General features: G+C 43.1%; 1 protein-coding gene across 1 annotated transcript; it reads right to left on the bottom strand.

Moving 5' to 3' along the window:
- Positions 1–232: 232 nt before the first annotated feature.
- Positions 233–22,524, bottom strand: LOC115588290 (neuroligin-4, X-linked-like). Its single transcript, XM_030428790.1, has 9 exons — positions 21,893–22,524; positions 19,619–20,566; positions 18,129–18,281; positions 15,049–15,234; positions 14,075–14,525; positions 12,941–13,154; positions 12,197–12,321; positions 6,268–6,877; positions 233–3,823 (listed from the first exon to the last, which is right to left on the bottom strand). Exons 2-9 carry the CDS (start codon positions 20,079–20,081, stop codon positions 3,416–3,418), a joined length of 2,610 nt encoding a protein of 869 aa, XP_030284650.1. The 5' UTR covers positions 20,082–20,566; positions 21,893–22,524; the 3' UTR covers positions 233–3,415.
- Between the last annotated feature and the right edge of the window lie 278 nt (positions 22,525–22,802).

The following is a 22,802-nucleotide window of genomic DNA, read 5'->3' as shown; positions in this document are numbered from 1 at the left end:
ATAAATTAAATGACTTAGTTGGACATTTATACTTTTCAAGAAAAAAAGAAAAGCCCAGTGACCAAGAAAAAAACAAAACAAAGAACATGTGTACTGTGTGTCATTGAGTAAAGGAATCACTGGTGAGTTAAAAACAGAGGATGCCAAATTACCCCCTACATGCCCTCTTGATTTCTGCGAACACCACCGTAAATATTCGGAATTAAAACATACAAGACATTTAAAATGCTCATAAATTGTAAAATACTGATATTTTTATTTTTCAAAAATGCAGCAGAAATGTTTTATGCTTGACACAATCCAGCCATCCGCTGAGTCAATAAACCCAGATGAAAAAGAAAATATTCAGTCAATCAAACACATCCGTTAAATGTTTTTTTTATATCATTTTTGTAAAAGTTTCTTTGCTTACCATCCACAAATGTCTCCAGCTTTCATTGTTCATGTATTCTGTTGACAATTAACAAAAAAATCTCTCATGAAGAAGTTACTTAGGATGAGAGGAGGTTAAATAGGCCTCACTGTGACAAAGCTGCATGTAGTCGCACAGACGAGGCTGGGAGGGAGGGGGGGAGACAGGACGGGGGCAGAGGGGAGAGGATAAAAGAGGAAAGTTACAATATTAAGGATGAGTTACTGGTTAGGATCAAATTATGTGAGTTTGGGGTTGGTTATCTCGTTGCCTTTTATAATGGGTTATCTTTATGGCGAGATGCGGTCGACCATTTCTCATTTTTTTACTGGCTGCCATGACAGTACCACATCTCTGCCACATGGATTGTCAGTACGAATTGGTTGAAATTGATTTTATGAATGCTGCGAATCTTATTATGATGACACATGGCAGCAACCACCACCGCCCTCGAGCGCTTACTGCGGAGTCAGCGGAAAAAAACCTCCAACTTCTCTCTGAAATGAATACAATCAGCATTTCCACGACTATTGGTTGAGGTTTTCAATCATTGATTTCATATCTTCTAAAGCATTACTGGAAAGAAGAATGGAAGAATGCTCCATTAAGAGAATGTTAAGGCTCTAAAGTCGGTATGTTTGGAGGTGCGCTTGCCATCGATGCCAAGTCAGACTAGCTCACAAAAGATGTGATCATCCCTCTTAAGCACCACCTCATCAACCAAATTGGACTCCAAAAAACTCCAAACATGGTGGCTCGCCCAGTCGCCAGGATAAGATGTTGGCATTTATTCACATTTATACCTGTAATAGGCTACATGCAATATTGACATGACTTCAAAACATGTCGTAGCATGTTCACATTACATATTTATGGCTTGACCTTCATATCAGCAGGTTGGGTAGAGATGGTATTGGTGGGCTGATAAGGTGAGCAAGCCAGTGACCACAGTTCAGGAGTGTGTTTCAACATCTGTAAGTATGAAACCACAGCTTGTTGTTGTTGTCATCATTGGTTGGCATGACACCACTGTATATTCTTAAGAAGACCTCAGTACAATTTCCGAACTTGTGACAAAATTTTAAACATTTGACAGGAAGTCGTAACATCTCCTGCAGTGTTTGAAGCGACCAAAACAGCACAACATTTTTTGTGCCTTAACCTAAACTGATCATAAGCATTGTCAGGAGATACATTTGAAAACTTAGCCTAAAGAAACACAGAAGTTTCAACATATCCATGGTTTGGAGAAGCGTACATCGCCAACATTTATTCTGACTACTGGGTTGTGGTGGCAGGTGATACACCAAACTCCAGGCTTTAAAACGTATGTGACAGATCCATGTATTTTAAGCTTCAAAAAATATTATTTTCTGAGAAAGAGAAGTTACATTATTTATTAAATGCAATGGCACAAGTTCTTTTGATCGGAGCCTTTAAGGGGGACAAGGTTTCAGTCAGCAATAGGTAGTTCAATCAGGGGCTCTTAAATACTGGCGCCCCTGGTAAGGTGTGAAACATAAAGGTCAAACGAATACAAAAAAAAAGCATTCTTGACTCTCTGGGACACACGGTGACCCCCCTGAATCATCACCACCTGCCTGTCTGCGGGGATGTTAATTAAGTTTATTGGGAGATGAAGGGTCAAGGCCTTTAAGAAGATACTTAGGGAACAAGGAGGGAAGGACAACGGGGGAAGGGGTTAGGGCTCAAGGGGTCATGGTTTTTGGCTGGTGCTCAATCATCAAACCGATATTGCATTATCTACACAGTACTAGCTCATCATCTGATGGTCAAACGAATAGACAGGATGGTGTGGAGAATGACCTATACCTCAACTACTAAACAAGTATCTAGATGTTTACATAGCTAAGAGTAATTTTAATGACTGTGCATAGCAAATATAGCCTTTTTAAATAAAGGTACTGTGTACATATTACAGTGGGTGAGATAGAAAGACAACCAGCCTTTGCTTCAGGACATCTATACAATAATATAGTAATATCTGAAATGAAAGCAATAATGTGGTTAAATAAGTCATGTTTTAATGCAAGAGCAGGTAAATGCTATAAATCATAATATATCATCTGTATCTTTCCATTCTATTTACAAGAGTTGAACACATAGCTGGTTAGAGTGATTCTTCAGTCAGTCTGACAACACTTCGGAGGCCCCTCTCTTCCTCTGAAGCTAATTTCTGTCACTTGGCACACTTTGTCTTCCGTATCACTCCATCTCACTTTGTCTCTCTCGCACTCACAGCTGTTAAATCCCTCTCAATAAAATCTTAATCTCTATCCCGCCATCTGACAAACTTTTCCTTCAGCTCATGTTTTTTTTTTTTGTTGAATCCCTCCTTTCCTCTCTGTCTGTTTTTTACATCCGTCTCTCGCCGAAATTTTTGTTATTTTCTCCTCAGCTTAGGTTGATCCTTGGCAGATAGGGCCTTTGATCTTTTAATGGAAAAAAAATGCTACATTCACATTTCACAGGTTGTTCAAGTTGACATCAGCAGTCTGTCTGTGTGTGGTACTCCTTAGCTCAGTTCTGCGTCTACATCTGCTCTGCTCAGTTCCCCGTGCAGCACAGGTACAGTAGGAGATGTAAAGCGATCCATAACTGACCCTTTTCGCCACGGCACTCCTCCTCTTCCTCCTCAGGTGTAGAAAAAGCAGATTTAATATCCAAAGCAGGTTTTTGAGACGTTTTGATGGATGTCTTGGCTCGTCTTGATCCAGGTTTACGAGCGATTGATGCATAGAACTGCATCTCCTGGGATCCGGTTTGTCTTCAGGTCCCCAACATGCAACACACAGCTGTCTGCCTCTTCTTCCTGTTACTGAAAATGTCTCTCTGTCACTCCATCTGTAACAATCCTGCAGGGTAATTAGTAGAGGTATTTAAGTCTTTTGTTTTATGTGTCTGTATGTGTGTGTCTGTGTGTGTGTGTGTGTATGTGTGAGTGTGTGTTATAATTATGTCCCAGTATGTATCTTGCAGCGGTTATACACGCGTGGTGGAGTGTGTGTGCGTGGAGATGTGTGTGTGTGGCAAGTGTGTATTGCTATATGGGCTGTGGTGTGTGTATCCCTGGTGCGGATGCCCCATCCTCATCCCCACCACCGATCCGGGCGTCATGGGGGTCATCGGCGTCGCCGGGGTAACAGGGTGCGACCCGGGGGTCACAGGCAGCGACCCCGGGGTCAGAGAGGTCATGAGGGGGACGTCATCAGGTGAGCGACGCAAGGTGAGGGTGTAGTCAGGCGGGCAGGTGAGGCGCACAGTGTCCAGCGTGCTGTAGATGTCCTGCGTGTCCAAGCCGTCCAGGGCGTCCAGCGTGTCCAGAGTGTGATGGTGGTGAGCGTTGTTCCTCTCGTCTGCTGATGCGGCGTCACACTCTAGCTGCTTCACCTAAGAAGGTTGGATGAGTGGATAAGGGGAAAGGTAGACACAAAGCAACGGGGACAGAAAGACAGAAGAGGAAAGAAACTGAATCTCAGGCTCATCACCAAATCGTCAGATCTAAAGCTGCCCCATAGGGAGTATTTTCATTATTCATTAATGAACTGACTTTACTCTTATTAAAGATCCTCTCCAATGAAAATCAAGTTGATTTAACCTATTCATACTGTATCTATATAATATCAGATATATCATGAGCAGAATAAGCATTTAACGCCATGGCTAAGACTACTTCAGAACTGCGGCACACTAATGACAGTGTGGCTTCAGACAAGCTCGATTTTACACATCACAAACCTAAGGGATGACTCCCATCAGCTTGCGGGCTGGGGCATTTCACATCATAGCATTATGCTGCTGGGAAACAAGCAGTATCCTGGAGAAGTTAGGTGAGCCAGATGTGGCTCATTATTTGTATTTTGTATTTTGCAAAAATCTTCCGGATTTAAATAAGTTAGTAATGTTTGCAGTCCTCATTTTCCAGACTGTTTTGAGACTTTAACCCATATTGGTCTCTCTAACTATATTCTAATAAATCCTCAATATTTTGTTACATAAAATGTTGTAAAATAGGGGAAAATGCGCAATCACACCTTCCTAAAAGCTGCGGTGAAATGTTCTAGTTGCATGTTTTGTGTGAGCCAGAGATTGTTTTCCCATTAAGGCTTAATAAATTGCCTAAACAATGACTCAGTTATTAAAATAATAGCTGATTATTTTTTTATCAACTAATCAAGTTAAAATGCCTGGGCCATATGGACAAAATCAATTATAATATTGTTAAGATTGTTTCATATCAATACATATCATGGAAACTATGATTATCATCATGTATAAAAATTGAATAACTGAGGTTCAATAATATAAACTGTGTCACTGTTATTCATTTAATCAAATTATCTAGAATGATCAATTCTAGATAATTTAGGGGTGTGTTATCATTTATTCACGATATGAAATCCACTGAAAATCGTTACATAATTAGACAAAATAATTAATATTTATCAGTCCAACATGTAGTGGCGGCTAGTTTGATTCACACTGTGTCTGAAAATCATTTATCAGATCTTGAAAGCATCAACAGAAGCTATTCCCTCCCACAGAAAACACTGCTCCTGAAATTCATTATTAGTCTCGCTATTTAATTCTGTGACTTTGTGACATGACACCATGTCACCATGTCAAAAATTAGCAAGAGTTAAGCCTAGCATCTAGTTTGGCACGTAAGAATTGATTTAGCACAGCTGCTCTGTTGTTGTTAGCGGTGCTGGCTCAGGCTTGTGTGAGCCGACCAATCAGAGCAGAGCCGTATTGGGGGGGGCCTTAAAGAGACAGGAGCTAAAACAGAAGGTCTCAGACAGATGGGGAATACAGCGCTGCAACACTGGACAGTACGAGAAAACTGTTGTGTTTTCTGAGAAATAAAAATGATGAGCCTGATAATAATATAATGAAAACACACAAGGGATGACCACCCTATCTGTGTGTTAGCTTGATGCATAACCATTTTAAAATCACCACCATGACACATTAAAGTTTGTGAAAACATTTTAGAGTCTTAACTTTGGGAGTAAATTGAGTGATCACTTGATCAAATTTGTTTCAGAGCCAGCCTGACACCAGCTAGAGCACAAACCAAATACAGAGTTCAGCTCAAGTTCAAACTACATCATGACTATTACTCATCATCAAAAACTTCCATCTGGATTAGACTGATTTTAATGTCATCCACTGCTTGGCTATTATGTGTTTTTCATGGTAAGAATTCTGCATAACACTAGGACACAGTCTGTGACAATCATTACGCTGATACAAAAACGCTATGCATGATTTTCATCTGTCACATCAGATCTACCACTGGGATACACCACACGAAAATAAATTACATTTCAGATGAATAAAACACAATTAACAAAAGCAGATGCTATGTGCGGCTACAGTGCTGTGGTTCAATTGCCAATTAACAGGATTTGTCAGCTGTAAAAAAAAAAAAAAAAAGACCTGACATTTAGTACTCAGTGTGAGAGATTTCAGCACAACTGACGGAGTGCGGGATAGGCCAAACAGTCAGAGGATGAATTGGAGGCAATTGGAAGCAATTCAGGCAATTGGACACAGCTCACACATGCACATGCATCAAAAGAACACACACGCACAAGTACACACACACACACACGCAAGTGCACACACTCTCCCACTGATAATGTCTGCTGATGACAGGCTGTGTTCTGCAGAAGTGCTCTGCTGGCAGCTTCTCCACTGGCAAGAGAAGGCACTCTTTCATACAGTCTCACACACACAGCCTCAACTGGCAAAATTAACAATATGCATAATCATGTTCATTGTATGGATACAGAAGCACACAGAAGCCACACACAGTCTACATGGCTCACCTGTAATGACATCAGTCCCTCCCCCTGCAGGTGGGCAGCGACATCCGCAGGTGTGATGTCCCGTCTCGGGGGAGGAAGCGGACGTGGCCGGCGATGCTCCAGACGCCTCTTATCTTTCTTGTACAGTAGAGCGGCGAATGCCAGGATGTTTAGGAACAACAGTGACGCTCCCACTGCGATCGTCACTGAGAGCTCAGTGGAGTAGTCCTCATTAGGGATGCGAACCCCGTTTTCCTCTCCACCTTGGCCCAGAGCAGACTCTGGCGGCTGTGGAGTACCTCCTTGTGAACCTGGATGACGCGTGCTGCTGGGCGGCCAACCTTTGGCCAGACGCTTGGTATATGAATACGGAGTGTCGTCCTGTGGAGAGGGACTGTGGGTAAAGGAGGACACCGATTGAAGGAGCTCATTGACATGATGCAAGTGAGGGACCAGCTGGAGCCAGAAGGAGATTTTGGTGGCACGATAGTGGTCTCTGACACGAGGCTTCAGGCCAATGTGGAGGTACAGCTGCTCTTTCGGGGTGTACTTGGACCAGGCCACTTCTTCAAAGCGGTTTGGTTTAGTGTGGATGAACTTGGTGTCTTGAGGGACCGGCTGGTTCGGGTCACTGGAAAGAGTGAAACACAATGAGTTATTTATTTGCATCTAGATGGGTTGTGTGTGGTTGTTATGTAAGTTTTTTGGACCTGTTTTATAATTCATTGATAACAAAAAGCAGGCATCAATCATTTGTGTTGGGCAGGGCATTTGTCTTCATCTCCTCTGAACTCTTTGGTCTACAAATATCGTATGCCAAGAGATACATGTAAGAAAGGAGAACTATGTTTAAAATATAACAATCTTGACAAGTTAAAGGAGATATATGTTCATTTTCAGGTTCATCATTTTATTTTGGGTTACTACTAGAATAGGTTTACGGGCTATAATTTTTAGGAAACGCATTGGTTGTCTTATAATGTCTAAGAACTGCAGCGCTGTATTCCCCTGAATACACATTCTGAGACGCTCTGTTTCATCTCCTGTCTCTTTAAGGGCCCTCCCCCCAATACCCATTCTACTCTGATAGGTAAGCTCACACATGCCTGACCCAGCACCGCTGACAACAACAGAGCAACCAAATCAAAAACACTTTATAAATCTCTTTAAAAACTAAATATCAAATGCTGAAAAATAAAAAAGTAATTCATAGAATTTACCCTGACAGCAAGTGTCATAAAGCATTATTTTGGTGCTTACAGAAAATCTAGCGCACAGCTTGCAGGCAGTGAAAAGCTTCAAACTTAAAATTTCTTTTAAATAAAATACAACACATCCTCACAACTTAAAGGCTCATGGACGAACAACTTCCCAACAGGGGAAAGGGGACCATCCAACGAGCATGTGAATACCAGGTAAGATTAAATATATGATGAAAAAGGATTAAGTAAACCACAATGAAAACAAACTCCATTTTCACACAGACTGCATCAAAACTGTCGTAAATACAAATCTCAGGTGTGCAACAATTTGTTGAGCTCATCGCATCATAACAATGTTATGTGTTGAAAACGTGTGTGTTGAAGCAAACATGTAATAACACCGTGATCCGACCCTCTCAGGGAAGTTACATAGTGCAGAAACAAGTCACAGGAGGCGGAGAGGCTGAGGCAGAAACACCATTCACCCTGTTACAAGACACTGAACCAGCTACATGATTCTGAAGCTTTTATTTTAGGGTAAAAAAGGTTACATAATGTTGCTCTAAGTATAAATACCAGTATTTCATGCTTCCGAGTTTTTCAAATGTCAGAGCCTCCTAACAGAGTTGCTGTGAAGACTTTTTCTCAGCTGGCTACCGTCCTCCTGTAGTGTGAGTGCTGGCCAACAGTTTCACCAGCGCTGGCACACGTCTTTCTAATCAATATAACAGTAACACAAGGCAAACCAGTGGCGGAAAAATATCTGTACAAAGAAAAATAAGCTTATTTTCCTGTGTGCAAATGCTCAAAGGTGGTCTAGTTGTAAATCATTGATTTTTTTTTTTTTCCATCTTCTTAGGCCTCTCACAAACTACAAAAAATGCAAAAAAAAAATTCTCATAAGAGGCGAATATGTGTATGTGGCATAGTGAAAATCACCCCTCTGACACATGCAGACAGACGGGCATTGATTTGTTGATTTACCGACTTATTTGTGTTGGCAGCGAACTTGACGCGAATCAAACAGCAGCACATCTTCACAGACGTGCCGGTGACACGCTATGCGCTCACTTGTCAATCTACACCTTATGAACAGCACACAAAGGCAGCTAGCATAAAAAAAAAAATTTAAGAAGACCTACAGGCGCACAAACACACAGACGGGCTGAAGATTTATACGCCCACGCAGAGGCTTACAAAATATACATCAGGGAGCATCATACCCTCCCTGTTAAATTGAGCTGTCGCAGAGTTCCATCACCATCGGAGACACTCTCAATCGAGTGAAACGTTCCTTCAGAGAAACTTCCCCGCTGATAATTGAAGTGCACGCTGAAATCTTCTCAAGCCCTCTTTGGTTATTTTGTTCCGCTGCTTGAAACAGCTAACTTGATGCGTTCCGGACAGGTTTCCTTTAAAGCCACAGTCAAATTACGTGAGAACGGCGTCCTAATTCTGCATGTTGTGAGATAGCAAGGCTCTGTGGTGATTTAGATCAAGGTCTAGACTGCAGATGTCTCTGTAAATCTGAGGAGGTCTCAGTGGAGTGAGCCTCGATTGGATTAATTACTGGTAATTACTCACTTCGAGCACAGGCGAAAGAGGGTCCATCCTCAACAATTACTTTTATCTTGTATATCATGTCAGAGTGGGCAGATAAAAGGTACTCTTATCAGTGTGGATTGTCAGGTTTTTTAAGTTTTAATGTGTGACTACAGCCACTGTAGTTTTCATTTCACATTCAATTTAATAAATTGCATCTGTGGAAGTGTTTGAAGCTCCCGGCAGATCGTTTTAATTCCAATTTAACATATTGAATAAGCTTTTTATGTCATGGCACCAGACATGACTGAATGAGGATGCAGCGCGAGAGAAGATTTATCAAACAGTGGCCGATCTCTCATTCCTCTTTCAGGACATTACCTTGGCTACCCTCAAGGACTTTTCCAAGAGCAGGAGGTTCTTTAACTTTCTCAGTCAAGGTCCAAAGAAGAAGAAAGGCCCTGTCAAGATCTTGACATGACGGAGAACCTGTGTGCACTCCCCGCCTAAATTAGTCTGCAGTGCTGCTTTTATGATTGTATCTAAAGTACTGTCTTCTCGACAGACATCAGAGCCCTTTTGAGGAGAAAAGACATTATAATACCAGATCCTTCGTCTGTGAGCTCATTATTTTTGTTGCTCCAACACTCCAGTGTTTTTCCTCAGATGCCTCATAAAGTCTCAGCCTCACTCAGTTTCAACTTCCTCTGCAAAAAAAAAAAGATTTTTTCACCAGTGAGGTTATGATTTTGCCTGTGTCCATTTGTCTGTTTGTGAGCAGGATTAAGCAAATACTACTGAACGGATTACCCCAAAAACTCTGGTCTCCACCCGGAGTGGACCCCATTAAGAGGAGGGACCCAGAAATCTTTTCACATTTTCTTTAACATTTTGAGATTGGGGGTTTTTCGCCATTTTCATTAATTTCTCAGGGAATTATTGATGGATCTTGATGAAGAAAAACAGGCGTAGTTATGTGGCTGGTATCTGAGGACAATTTGGTGCAGATCTTAAATGTGGAAAGCTTACATCATAGTTTAACAGTTATGGGGGGTTTAAAATAGGGCTGTCACGTATCAGATTTTTACTGGGTATATCGATATCATTATAATGATATTATTATTAAATGCTGTAGGTCAAATTCATCTTTAACTTTGGTTTTCGTGTGTTCTGTTTCTTCTTCTTCATTTAATGAATAACACTCACGACAGAGTTTGTTTAACCAACATGGTTTTTCTTTTACAGAATCCAAAAAATTCCCACTCTGTCAAGTTAACTCTTTCCAGATGCGGGTTTTGCTTATGACATGATTTGGTCGCGGCAGTAATAAGTCAATGACTAGCAGCTACACGGTGTGCTATTATCCAGCATTACGGTGCACTACTGCCTGCTTTTACAAGAAAGCGAGACAGTAAAGTAACAGAAATAGTTTAAGAGACACTGGATTATGTACACGATATTATCATTCATTCAAATTAACAAAATATTTCATTTTTTAAATATTTCCTGCATCGTCAATAACATATCATTTGCAAGACCCCGATAGTCACATTCAAAGCACTACCTCGCATCATGCATCGCGCTAAATGGAAAAATATGATGGAAAAGAAAGCTTATATTTCTACATTTACGTTGTAGAAAAGGTTGGCTGGTCACTGGGGCGGTACCCTCTAAGGTACAGGTGTTGGACCCTTGACATCAGGGACGTATTTGTACCCTTATGTTCTGTACCTTAAAACACAACAAGTCTTCTACCTCTGGTCGCAATTTTGTCAAAAATCAACCTTTTAAAAAAGGTACGTATGTGAACCTTTTACTGCTTGAGAACATACAGTAAATGCATTTTTTTGGCAATCAAAAGGTACACATAGTTATCTTTAGGTCTGATATTTAGCCCTGGGGGTACATTAGCGTAGACTGTACCTTGGGGAACAGAAATGCCCCTATTTCTGACAGTGTATAGTCTGCAATAGAAGACTCTCTACACAGTGAGTAGGGACCAGTGAACAAGGGGATGATTTCAGACACAACCGAAGCCTAGATCCTGTCCAACAGCTGCATCTAGGTTGGTTCCCTAGAAGCCTCACTCTCACTATGGTCTGCCAGAATGCTGGATTTTTCCCAGAAAAATTAAGGTCAAATTACAGCACAAAGGTAGCCTGTGTAGCACAACAAAAACAAGACGAGGCATTGTTTTCCCCGGTCACTATCCCCAGGTAACGGTGGAACAACTGGAATAACTGTGGCAACTCAACTCTGCAAAGGAAAAAGAACCCTGATGATGGAGGAGACAAAGAAGTCGAAGATATCGAGATAAAACGAGAGGGAATGGATTAGCATTTACTCGATCTCTCCATCGCTCTGGTGTTGTGTCAAAGTCCGCTCGCACACTGATATGTGTTTCCTCTTACACAAGACGGTTCTACTACTGGATCAGTAATAAACAAAACCTGCCTACTTACTTATTTTGCTTCACACGGTAGCCAGGCTGCTAGTGGAAGCCATGATGCGAACGCTGTCTTTTCAACAACTGTAGTTACAGCCGGTGGTTGGGGTTGAAAAGCTGCCTTCTTCCACTTTAATGCTATTTAATAATAATTATCTTCTCCCTGTAATTCCGTTTGTTTGATTGTCCTCCTCTCTCCGTGTGAACCGTGCCAGATAATTACAGACCACGCACGCCCATGTTTACTATCAATCAGTCCAACAAATTAAACATAAAGAAAACTCATCAAGCACTCGCTGTTTATCTGGACGGCACCAAAGACTTGAGTCTTGGCTGTCTTATTCGGAGCTTGGAGGAGGTTTGTTCCTGTAAAATCGTGAGCAAGCTGCCCACAGCTAGAGCAAAAGCACAATGCGTTGCCAAAAACCACGTCTCTGCAGAGACTCAAACACAATGGGATGAAGAATGACTATCACTGTGCATTTTCCTTACATATTAAAACATGATTACGTGACTCGCTTTCATTCACTATCGTGACGCATTCTCTTCGTGTGGGTGGGGATTAGATATTAATAGCAGACATTAGAAACACAATATCTGCGTCTAAGGAAGCAGAAATAAAGAGAGACTGAATCATGCTGAAGCTACGCTTTGTTTGTTTTCTTTATAGAGTATAGTCAGGCAAAGAGAAAAAACGTTCTCGGTGGGATTTTCCACTTGAAATCAGCGTCTCACATCAGTGTACAGTTTAATAGCTTACCCGGTCTTGGCAAAGTTGGTCCAGTAAGTCATGACTACAGCACTCAGCATCACGTCGTTCTTGGAGAAGTTACAGTTGAACAGATCAGTGGGTCCCACCATGGGCACACCGAACACATAGGGCACCTACACATACACACACACACACACACACACACACACACACACACGTTATGAAAGCTTACTGTTCTGCCAACAGATTACATTCATTTTCTAGACAGTAACCGGAACCATAACTGAATCACTCCCGGTGAAGACAGAAACTGATTCATGCGTAACAGCAGTGAACCTAAACTCAGGTCAGTAAATTCATCTTCAGGTCGACACGTCATTGCCAATCGTCTGGACTGAAATCCACCCCCACATGTACAAATACATGCACACACACACACACAAATATGCAGAGCAATGACATAAACTTGTGTAGCTATTCAAAATTAAACCAATATCGAAGCTTTATGAGCAAATACCAAAAAAAAGGATACTGTGATAAACTAGAGTAATCACAGCAGTAGGTAACAGGTAGGCACGACAGCTGTAAAACAAAATCTGCCTAAAAATAAATTCCACTCACATTTCAAATATCTCATGCTGTGGAGAGCTGCTTGATCTGACTTATTAAGTTAATATGGAGCAGCACTTTGAGGAGCTCCTGATTTATTGTGTTAATATTCCTAGAGCCACCATTGTTTTCCCCGATCTGTTTTAGAGTTTAGTAAGTACCCAAACCGGTCCGTCATCTTACCTCGTCACCGTGTGCAGAGTCAGCCCAGGGTGGAGTGGCATCACTCTGGCAGTGGTGGTAGAAGGAGTAGAAGTAGGTTGGGGATCCGTACTGAGCGTGGAGGTCGGCTGTGGCGATCGCCGGCGCCACCCATTGGTGGTCCGTGAACAGCGCGACCAGAGTCTTCCGCCGGGTTTCTGCATTGTCACGGTCGGCCCAGTCCGTATACATGAACCTTAAGCGAAGACATTTAAAATTAGCCTATTACTCGATCAGTTCTATTAGTAAATTGATTAGGACTGTCAGTTATTTATTAAAAAATCTTTAAGAATATTTATTTTTGTTAAAGGTATTACACTTTATACTGTCTATGCAAACACTGTATATTATAAAGTTGACTTTTCTTTTACCTCAGAATGACCAAGTAAAGCAGACTATTACATTTAACTTACACGAGCTAGAAACTTTTAACAACAATTAGTATATTTTTTCTTGGTAATTTTGAGGTTATCGGTTTCCTCAATTATTTTTTGTAAAGTCACTTTGTCAGATTTTACAGGGTATTTACAAACCCACCTCAAAGTCAAAAGTATTCATGTGTAAGTTTAAACATTAATTTAAGGGAAATACAAGGAAATACTCGTAATCACCTTCTCGACGATAGTTAAACTTTTCTTTTTGCGTGCACCATTTCTTTTCATAGGATGGCAAAGGTATGATTCGCAAAGGCAAAGGCAAGGAGCATTGGCCAATCAGTGGCAGAGTAGGGTGGGTCATTCCTTTGCCATCCTAGGAAAAAAAATCTAATGTTTATCAGATTATGCTTGCAACAGCAGAGGGTTTGTTTAAAAGGAAACATGGGAAAACATGGGGGAAAAACTAGTCAAAGTTAGAAAATACATTCACCACCGACATTTTAGCTTACTAATCGATTAATAAAAATAACAAAAACCGAAAAAAAACCTTTGGACATTCAAGCTGTTTCCCCCTGTTTCCAGGCTTTAGGCTAAGATTAAACAACTTTTCGCTGACTGTAGGTAAGAGTACGAGTGGTTTCAATGTTCTCATCTTACTCTTGGCAGAAAAGTGAATAAGTACATTTCCCCAAAATGTTGCACACCTTAGAGAAATTAAGATATTTACAGACTGGCTCACCTTATGCTCTCTCTCAGCGTATCTCGGCCTTCTGGGTATCCGTACAAGCTATCCACAAAGTCTGACACAGCAAAGTCAAAGTCCTCAGCCGTGACACCGTCCTCTGAGTCCACAATGCCCTCCACAAACTTCACGCCCTCGCCCTGGTTAACCCCGAGCATCACGTCGTAGTTCAGAAACTCTCCCTGCTCCATCAGAATCTGGGGGTCATCTGGTATAACATCACCATCAATCACCGGGGCAAAAGCCGTGTGATACTTGGCCGGCGTTATGTTCTGCTCCACAAGTTCGCGGTAACTCCGGCCCTGGAGGCAGGCGACCAGTTGGGTGCTGTCGTCGATGCCGCAGCCCACCCTCTCACCGAGCTGCCGGGCGTACTTGCTGGGCTGGTAGTTGACGGCCCAACTGGCTAAGGCGCTGCCGCTCTGGATGATGGCTCTGTGAAACAGGTCTGAGACACACATGAATAAAAATCTGCGTGAATAAAGCGTGCGTACTGAGGCGCAAACATGTACATTTATGGATGCACATGCACCCACACACGCATGCATGAGCACACAACCATATGGCTGGACTCTTACACAATCCATTTGCAACCATAAACAAATGCGGAACATGAATTTCCAACTGATCTCGCAGACATACATTATTCACCAGGATGACAGGTCATGTTTAGAGCAGCAGGTTCACGTACGTAAGAGTTAACATTTTTAAATAATACAGCTCTTAGCTATATGAGTCACGGGCTGTATTATTCACAAGGCTCATTCAGGCGTTTATACCGGTAAATGAAAGCTTTACCGGTCCACTGGAGACTTTGAAAAGTTTCATAACCTTAAATGTCACGGCTTTCACAGCACCCACCTACTTACCAACCACCATGGGTGCCAAACTGCAGATCTGCCTGCTCTCTATGTGTACCTTTTAAAACCTTCCCACGTGAAACAAAAAGCAGCCTTTCTGTTCATCCTCACCCTCGGAGTAGTGAGACAAGGTGAGCAGGCTGACACAGGAGGCTCCGGCCCCGGATCCAAACACGGTGACCCTGCCAGGGTCTCCTCCGAATGCTGCGATGTTCTCCTTCACCCAGCGCAGTGCCTGGATCTGATCCAGCAGGCCGTAGTTCCCTTTCGCCGCCTGGTCACCTGTGCTGAGGAATCCTGCAGGCGGACAGAAAGAGAGATGTTATTGCGAATGGTAGACAACTTAATAAAATGCTCTGTGGAGAATTGAGCTGTAAAAATAAGTCGAACAAAAGATTTTTTTCTTCATCTCACAATGCTCACAATGTTCACACACACAGGAAGGTGATTGGATGTACGTTCTTGTTGGATGATTTAAAGAGAAAACTAATGAAAACCGATGTCCCCCCCCCCCCCCCCCCCCCCCCGTAATTTCTCGAAAATGTGATCAAATCAGCAAGGTCCATCCATATTCATCGGACATAAACCTACACACGCATGCAGTTACAAACGCATCCCTCAGTCCCTTTACTGCTGACGCTGTTAAGTAAACACAAAGGATCCTAATGGACTCACTCCACTACTGTATATCTCATTACTGCAGAAGCTCATTTCTGTGAACCTCAACATATAAGAGTATAATTAGCAGGAAGGGCGACGTTAAGACATAATACATTTCATTATTCATTCTTTTTTTTTGTCATTTCTCTGAAATTTCTCCCATGCTAAATGGACATGGAAAGGAATTATATTAGCTTCAGAATGACTTCATAATCTGCTTCCACAGTAAGGTTTTGGTAAATGTCTGAATTCATACAAGTTCATTAAGAACACACCCCGGTTCCAGATGTTTCAGTAAGATTAAGAAAGAATAATGCCGTGCATGATTGGACACTTTGCACATTTTGGCTCACCTCATGCATCCAACTTATGATGGCAATGACGAGGAGGAAGAAGAAGAGAAAGGCGACACTGCAACTCGAGATGATGGAGGATGGAGGATGGTGGTGCTGGTGGTGGTGGTGGTGATTGTATTGGAGGTGGTGTAAACACAGAAGATGGAGATGAGGACAAAACAAAGGCAAGCAGGATTGGCTCTGTTTAGCTCGATATGGTGATTACAACCGTAGCATCTTGTCCTCAAGGTCAGAATTAAACAGTTGTTTCGCCCACTAAGCAAATGCCTTCTTTTAAAATCAATATCTAATGAAAGACTCCAAAGCCTTTTAAAAAAAAAGTCAGAAATTTTTTTTTTTTTAAATCTCAAACTCAGATCAAATTATTATCATTTTTTTTTGGTTGAACTTTTTATTCTTTTTATTCGATTTTCAAAAACTGTCTTTTTAAAACAGAGAGGAGTTGCGCTCAATCTGCTCTCTAATCAAAGCAGAAACCAGAAGAAACCTTCCCTCTGCAGCAGAAACATATCTCATACACTATTCACACGCTTTGTGTGCGCACACGATCGACAAAATGTGCTAAAACGGCACAAAAAGATGGCAAACAAAATTGCTGTGTTGAATAATTTAAAGAGAGAGCAACCCAGAATGATTCCTTTAAAATTTCTCCCCTCGTAGTTAGTACATTTATAAACATTTTATCAAAAGCCTTACTCACAGACATCAGTCACTTTATGTAACATAAATCCACATAATTAAGAAGATTAAAGTGAAAATGGTATGTGGGTTAAGTCATTTTGCTGAATAGACCAAATCACACAACTAATTACAAAGAAGCATAGTGTATGTTTTATTAACCTGCTGGCAGATTTTAATTAATTCCTTCGTATGAATTATTAAATTGCGGGCAACTCCTAATGAGAATGAGGGCATGATTTAACCCAGCCAATGGAATGATACGCAGCCCCTGCATCTGACTTAATTTAATATGAAGCCATACTGTGCTCAAGCAAACCCCTCTCAATCCTCTTGCCCTCAGTGTAGCACGATAAATGCTGCCTCTAAAGTGCGTTTTAACCCTCCCATTGCCCCACACAGGCCTTGTAATATTTATAATTACAGCTACAAAACGCCGGGATTCTAAGATATTCTATTTATTCAGCCTGTGAGCTTTGCATGGCTGTCTAAAATTAGAAAATCCACAGGGAATCAGATTTTCCCCGTTCAGAGCGCAGTGAGTCAGAGAGTCATGGGGGTAAAAAAAAAAAAAAAAAAGGATCAGATTTGAGTCAATGCTAGTGTGGAGAAAAATTGGCTTCAGGGGGTTTATTTCCACCAGGGACACCCATACTGAACATGTTTCCACTCCGAAAAGAAAGAAAAAAAAAAACAACAACAAAAAAAAAAGAAGCACTCTGGGTAAAATCAACTCGCTCATGGTTTACACATTTTATAGCTCGGTGAAGGATTAAACAATCCAGATGGTGAGCGTGAGGAAAAAGGAGTAGACCGCGTCAATGCTCTAACATCTTATAGCTCTTTGCTTATAAATACACAATACCGAATGAAGATCTGACAATGCCAGGGCAAAAGCAAAATAAAACTGAATCAGAATAACAGCGCTGAGGAAAGCATCATCCCACGCCACCTTATCTCTGCTGCAACAGCTTTCGTCAAACCACTCTTTTTTCACATTCCTACTACATTCCCAACTTATACAGATGTGTGCGTTTCCAATTATTATCCATTTGTTACCCTTTAGCTTAGCCCCCCTAATGTAAGGCAAATTACCAAACAGTAGGTGTGTGATACTGCAGTGATATTATCAGAATACCCAGAGCACCTTGGCAGTAATTGCACTGCTATTGTTCTTGCTCAAAGGGTGGAGCGTGGTGGTGTAGCACTAAAAAAGAGCCATTTTGAAACGTGGATTGTTTCACAGAATGCCTCCTACATGTACACATTTTAGGGGGGGTTTCTAATAAAGTCTACCTAACAGCCATCCAAGTCCAGCATCTATCAGTATATTATATGGTTGTCAAGATACACTGAATGTATCTGCATTGCAGAAAAGGATGAAAAATGATCAAAACATACGATTCAGAGGTTTGAGGACACTATATATACTCATAAAACCGTGAAGCACCTACGTGTTGAGCAAATTACGCAGATATAGAAGACAGATTATTTTACCCAGTACTCCGAGGCGGTAGTTGAGGGTTATGACGATGACGTTGCCATAGCTTGCCAGCACACTGCCATCCATCATGTTCCCGGTGCCTTCTGTGTACGAGCCCCCGTGGACGTAGACCATCACCGGCCGCTGACCCCCCTCCTCATGGATGTCTGGGAAAGAGAAGAAAAAGATGGATACAGAATAGATGGATGGATAGATAGGTGCCAGTGCTGCAAATAATCATTTTTGTGCATGCGTGTGCACAGATCCACCCACTGTCCTTCTGCCTCCACTGTGTGTGTGTGTGTGTGTGTGTGTGTGTGTGTGTGTGTCCACCTGTCCATTTGTATGTATCTGAGCCTTTAATCACTTGCTGGCTCAATACATACAAAAGCAGAGAAAGTCTGTGGCGGCCTTGCTTCTCTATGCTTCGTATCTCCCTAGCGGGTGGATATAAAATGAGGCTGTGTTCATGCTTGCAATAGTGTGTGTGTGTGTGTGTGTGTGTGTGTGTGTGTGTGTGTGTGTGTGTGTGTGTGTGTGTGCTTGTGTGCATGCGGGGTGACATGCATGTGTATGAACCAATATGTATGCATGAGTGAGCCTGTGTCCTTCCCACTTTGCTCCACAAGTCAAGGCGTCAACCCCTCGGCCACTGACGCAGGTGTCTGCATTTTAAGTGTCGGTTCGACCAGCGGCGTGAACAAGGAGGGGATGGATGGAGCTGGTTGGAGGGGGGTCAACTTAAAAAAAAAAAAAACCTTTGTTTGTTTTAGTTGACAAGGGCATGTCTGTGCCCTGTCAGGACACTTGCATGTTTTAATCATTGGCCGGAGACAAAGTGTTCTCAAAATCTTCTTGCAGTCGTCTCTGGTTAGCAAGTGCCATTTTACTGCTGCCCAAATGAACCTTAAAGGAGACCTATTATTATTTTACTTCAGTGTTTCATATGTTCTTGTGCATATAAAGTATCTTAAAAAGCTGAAGCTCCTCTCGCCCATACAAAACACTGCTCCTGAAAAGCGTCCTCAGTCGCCCAGACTTTAATTCTGTGACGTTGTGACATCACGCTACGTCACCATGTCACACATTTGCATTATTGATGCCAATTAGCTAGTCTGGCACATAAGAATTGATTTAGCACAGCTGCCTTGTTGTTGTTAGCAGTGCTGGCTCAGGCATGTGTGAGCTGACCAATCACAGCAGACTGGGTATTAAGGAGGGGGAGTGCCTTAAAGAGACAGGAGCTAAAACAGAGCCTCTCAGACAGAGGGGGAATCCAGAGCTGCATCTCTGGACAGTATGAGAAAACGGATGTGTGGTTTAGTATCAAAGGGGCATTATGTAGTTTTGGAGAAGAAATTCAATATTTACAATATTTATGAAGTAATTATAGAAACTCTGCAATATTTATTTTTTCCAAAAGTGAACAAACAAGTTGTTCTCAGAGGAAAATACGGTCCCCAGAACACTGCTTGAAGCTAGAGAGGTGGCAGGGTTCACTCACCCTCCTCAGTGGGGACGTAGATATTGAGGTAGAGACAATCCTCGCTCTGGTGCGTGAGGTACGTCGCCGCTATATCCAGGTTGGCTGTGAGCCAAGACGGCATCATATCTCCCAGCATGCTCCTCTCATCCAGCGACTGCGGGCAAACGGGAGCAAACTGTGTCACATTACGTATTCCCGGCCAGGGTAAGGGAGGCTCGGGCGGCTGGAAGCGCCGGTCCCCCGTGGGAGGCCTCGCGTATGGTACTCCCAGGTACTGGATGACAGGCCCCAGGAGGTCGGAGGGCAGCGGCGTCAGGATACCCCGGATACGGCCATGCACGGTGGAGATGACAGGCACAGTCTGCTGCCCCAATGACGAGGCCGGGTAGAGAGAGAGGGAGAGGCAGAGGGAGAGGATGGCAGAAAAGGATGGGAGAAGAGGCGAGGGAGAGGGAGTTCTCCTGGTCCTTTGCTCGGACATGATGGCGTGTTTAGGGGTAGCTGGGAGATGAGGGATGAGAGGGGACGAGGAAAGGATCAGGGGAGGGAGATGGGTTGCAGTTGCGCTGACCCTTCAGAGGTATCCAACACTCACACACAGCTGCTGCTCTGCCTGGCCCATAGCACACCAAACACACAGTCCGAACAACCTTTTCCTCTTGTGTGTGTTCGGTCCTGCGTGTGAGTCAGTGATTCTGTGCCTCTGAGTGTGTGGTGACTCAGTCCGAGAGTCCCTTGAATACGTGTCTGTGTGTGTATGTATGTGTGGAAGTGTTTAAGCCAGTGTGTATGGCCTGGACTGGCAATTGGAGCATGTGTGTGTTTGTGTATGTGTATCTGTGTGTGTATGTGTATGTGTGTGTGTGTGTGTGTGTGTGTGAGTCTCTCGTTATGTAAACAGTAGCATCACTGTTCCTCTGTCACTCTCTCCTTCCGGTCACCCCCATAACAAGCCCAAAGTGCCTCCTGGAAAAGAGAAAAGAGAGGCAGGGACATGGAAAGAGAGGCGCAGAGGGATTTAATTAGTCTTCATTAGAATAATCAGTGTAAAATAAATAAAATGTCACACACGCGCGCACACACATACACACAGAGCATGCTTACACATCACATCAGAAAGAATGGGCTGTGCCACCTCGCTGCTGTTCACGTTAAAAATAGATATGCAAGGGATAGATAGGGCAAACGAGATGTTGTCCGCTCAGCTTAACTCGGTGTCAGGGCTGCTGTGTCACACAGGAATGGGTTTCTGTGTGTCTCTGAATATGTGTGTGCGTGCGTGTGTGAGAGAGAGAGTGTGTGTATCCGGTATGAGCCGCAGACATATGTCACATCCTCACTACACACTGCTTCACAGATCACAGGACCCGGTTGAGGAGGATGGGGGGGGGGGGGAGTCACGTCACATGCTTAATTAAACCCTTATTGCACCGTGGGGCTCCTGACCTGCCTATAGCATAAGGTAGGAAGCCTGTGACACGCACACGTACACACACTTTGTTGCATGCGCACCTTCTCTTATGTTTTCCAAACAAAACAAAACAATAAAAATGCATACACACTTTCTTGGTGCTCACACACACACACACACACACACAGCTGCTCCCCAGCCGACACTGCTATCTCTCTCTCTCTCTCTCTGACGGCCTTTGGGACAGAATATTAACACATACATACACGCACGCGCGGGCAAGCAGGCGCGCGCGCACCGATATGGGAGCAACATCAATTTCCGCACATCCTAGGGCGCACGTCCAAAGCGACAAAGATATTAGAGTGCAGGAGCGATCAGTACTATCGCTCCTCCCATGTTAGATTGTATTGGTGTCGGCTGTCCAAGGTGCTAGTTAACATTCCAGTGGTGATCACACACGCTGATGAATAACGCTCCATTTATCAAGGCAAACCCGCCTGCCACCCTCCCCTCGTGTGTTTTTTATACAGAAGGAAGAAGGAAAAAAAGAGAGAAAGGAGAAAAAGAAGAAGAAGGAGAAGAAGAAAAAGAAGAAGAAGAAGATGAAGAAGCGCTGTCTGAATTCTTAATTTTTAAAAAAAACGGCAAAAGGGAGAAGAAAGTGTGTGTGTGTGTGTGTGTGTGTGTGTGTGTGTGTGTGTCGGAGGGGGGTTGTTTAAATCTCTATCGGCACTAGAGCTGACTACGGCAAAACACACACACACACACACACACACACATATGCAAAAAGCCTCAACCTGCATCCTCGCTGCAGTAAAAAAAAAAAAAAAAAAAAAAAAAGGAATCATCTATTGACAAAATGTAAGGATGTACCGTACCCAGCCGGGACGAGAGGTGTGAAATCCCACGGAGCATGTTCCCGTTCCCGTCCACCGCAATATTCGCCTCGTGTTTTCGCTGCTGCAGCTTATCCGACGTGCCCGGGATGGGATATGGGGAGATATTCCTCTGCTGCTGCTGCTGCTGCCGCCGCCGCCGCTGCTGCTGCTGGTGGAGGTGGTGTTGGTGGTGGTGGTGGTGGCGATGGCACGTCTCCTGGGTGAGAATAACCCCCCCACAAAAAAAGAGAGCGAGAGAGAAAAAACAAATAAATGAATAAATAAATAAATAAATCTGCCTTCAGTCCGAGAAAAAGGTGGGAACGGGAAAAAGAAAAAGACGTTTTCGGATAGTAGTGGAAAAAATGTTCTCCAAGGAACGCGAGGCCCAGGACGCTCAAATGATCAATCTCCCTCTCTCCCTCTCTTCCTTTCTTTCTCCTCCCTCCCCCATCGCTCTCTCTCTCTCTCTCTCTCTATCCCTCTCTCTCTCCCTCTCTCTCACTCTCCCCGAGTCTCTCTTTCTCTCCCTAGATGCGATTGGACAGTGTGGCAGGCAGCCGCTACTGATCCAATGATACGCACCTAGCTCCGTGAGGCTGGAGAGAACAGGGGAGAATGGTGGAGAGGAGGAGGGGAGAGAGGAGGGGAGAGGAGAGGAGAGGAGAGGACCGACCTGTGCAAGGGAAACACACGCACACACACACACACACACAGAAATGCACACCATTACACAAAGAACACTAGTGAACGCACACACACACACACACACTTACACCTGTAGAGGGTAAAAAAAAACAAAACACATATGCACACAGGAAAACACACAATGCATGCTCACACAGACCTGTAGCAAACACACTCTCTCACACACACACACACACACACAGACACACACCTTAACACGCTG

The sequence above is a fragment of the Sparus aurata genome, chromosome 9 (assembly GCF_900880675.1).
Source record: "Sparus aurata chromosome 9, fSpaAur1.1, whole genome shotgun sequence".
Lineage (NCBI taxonomy): Eukaryota > Metazoa > Chordata > Actinopteri > Spariformes > Sparidae > Sparus > Sparus aurata.
The sequence above is the reverse complement of the archived record's forward strand: the minus strand, read 5'-3'. Positions and strand labels throughout refer to the sequence as shown.

Bases quoted from the DNA above. Each gene is read 5' to 3' on its own strand.
- LOC115588290 (XM_030428790.1), bottom strand. From the start codon at position 20,081: ATGTCCGAGCAAAGGACCAGGAGAACTCCCTCTCCCTCGCCTCTTCTC. The intron at 15,235-18,128 runs GTAAAATAATCT...GTCCGCCTGCAG, and splicing joins CTACCGCCTCGGAGTACTGG to GATTCCTCAGCACAGGTGAC. The intron at 3,824-6,267 runs GTGAGCCATGTA...CAACCTTCTTAG, and splicing joins AGGGACTGATGTCATTACAG to GTGAAGCAGCTAGAGTGTGA.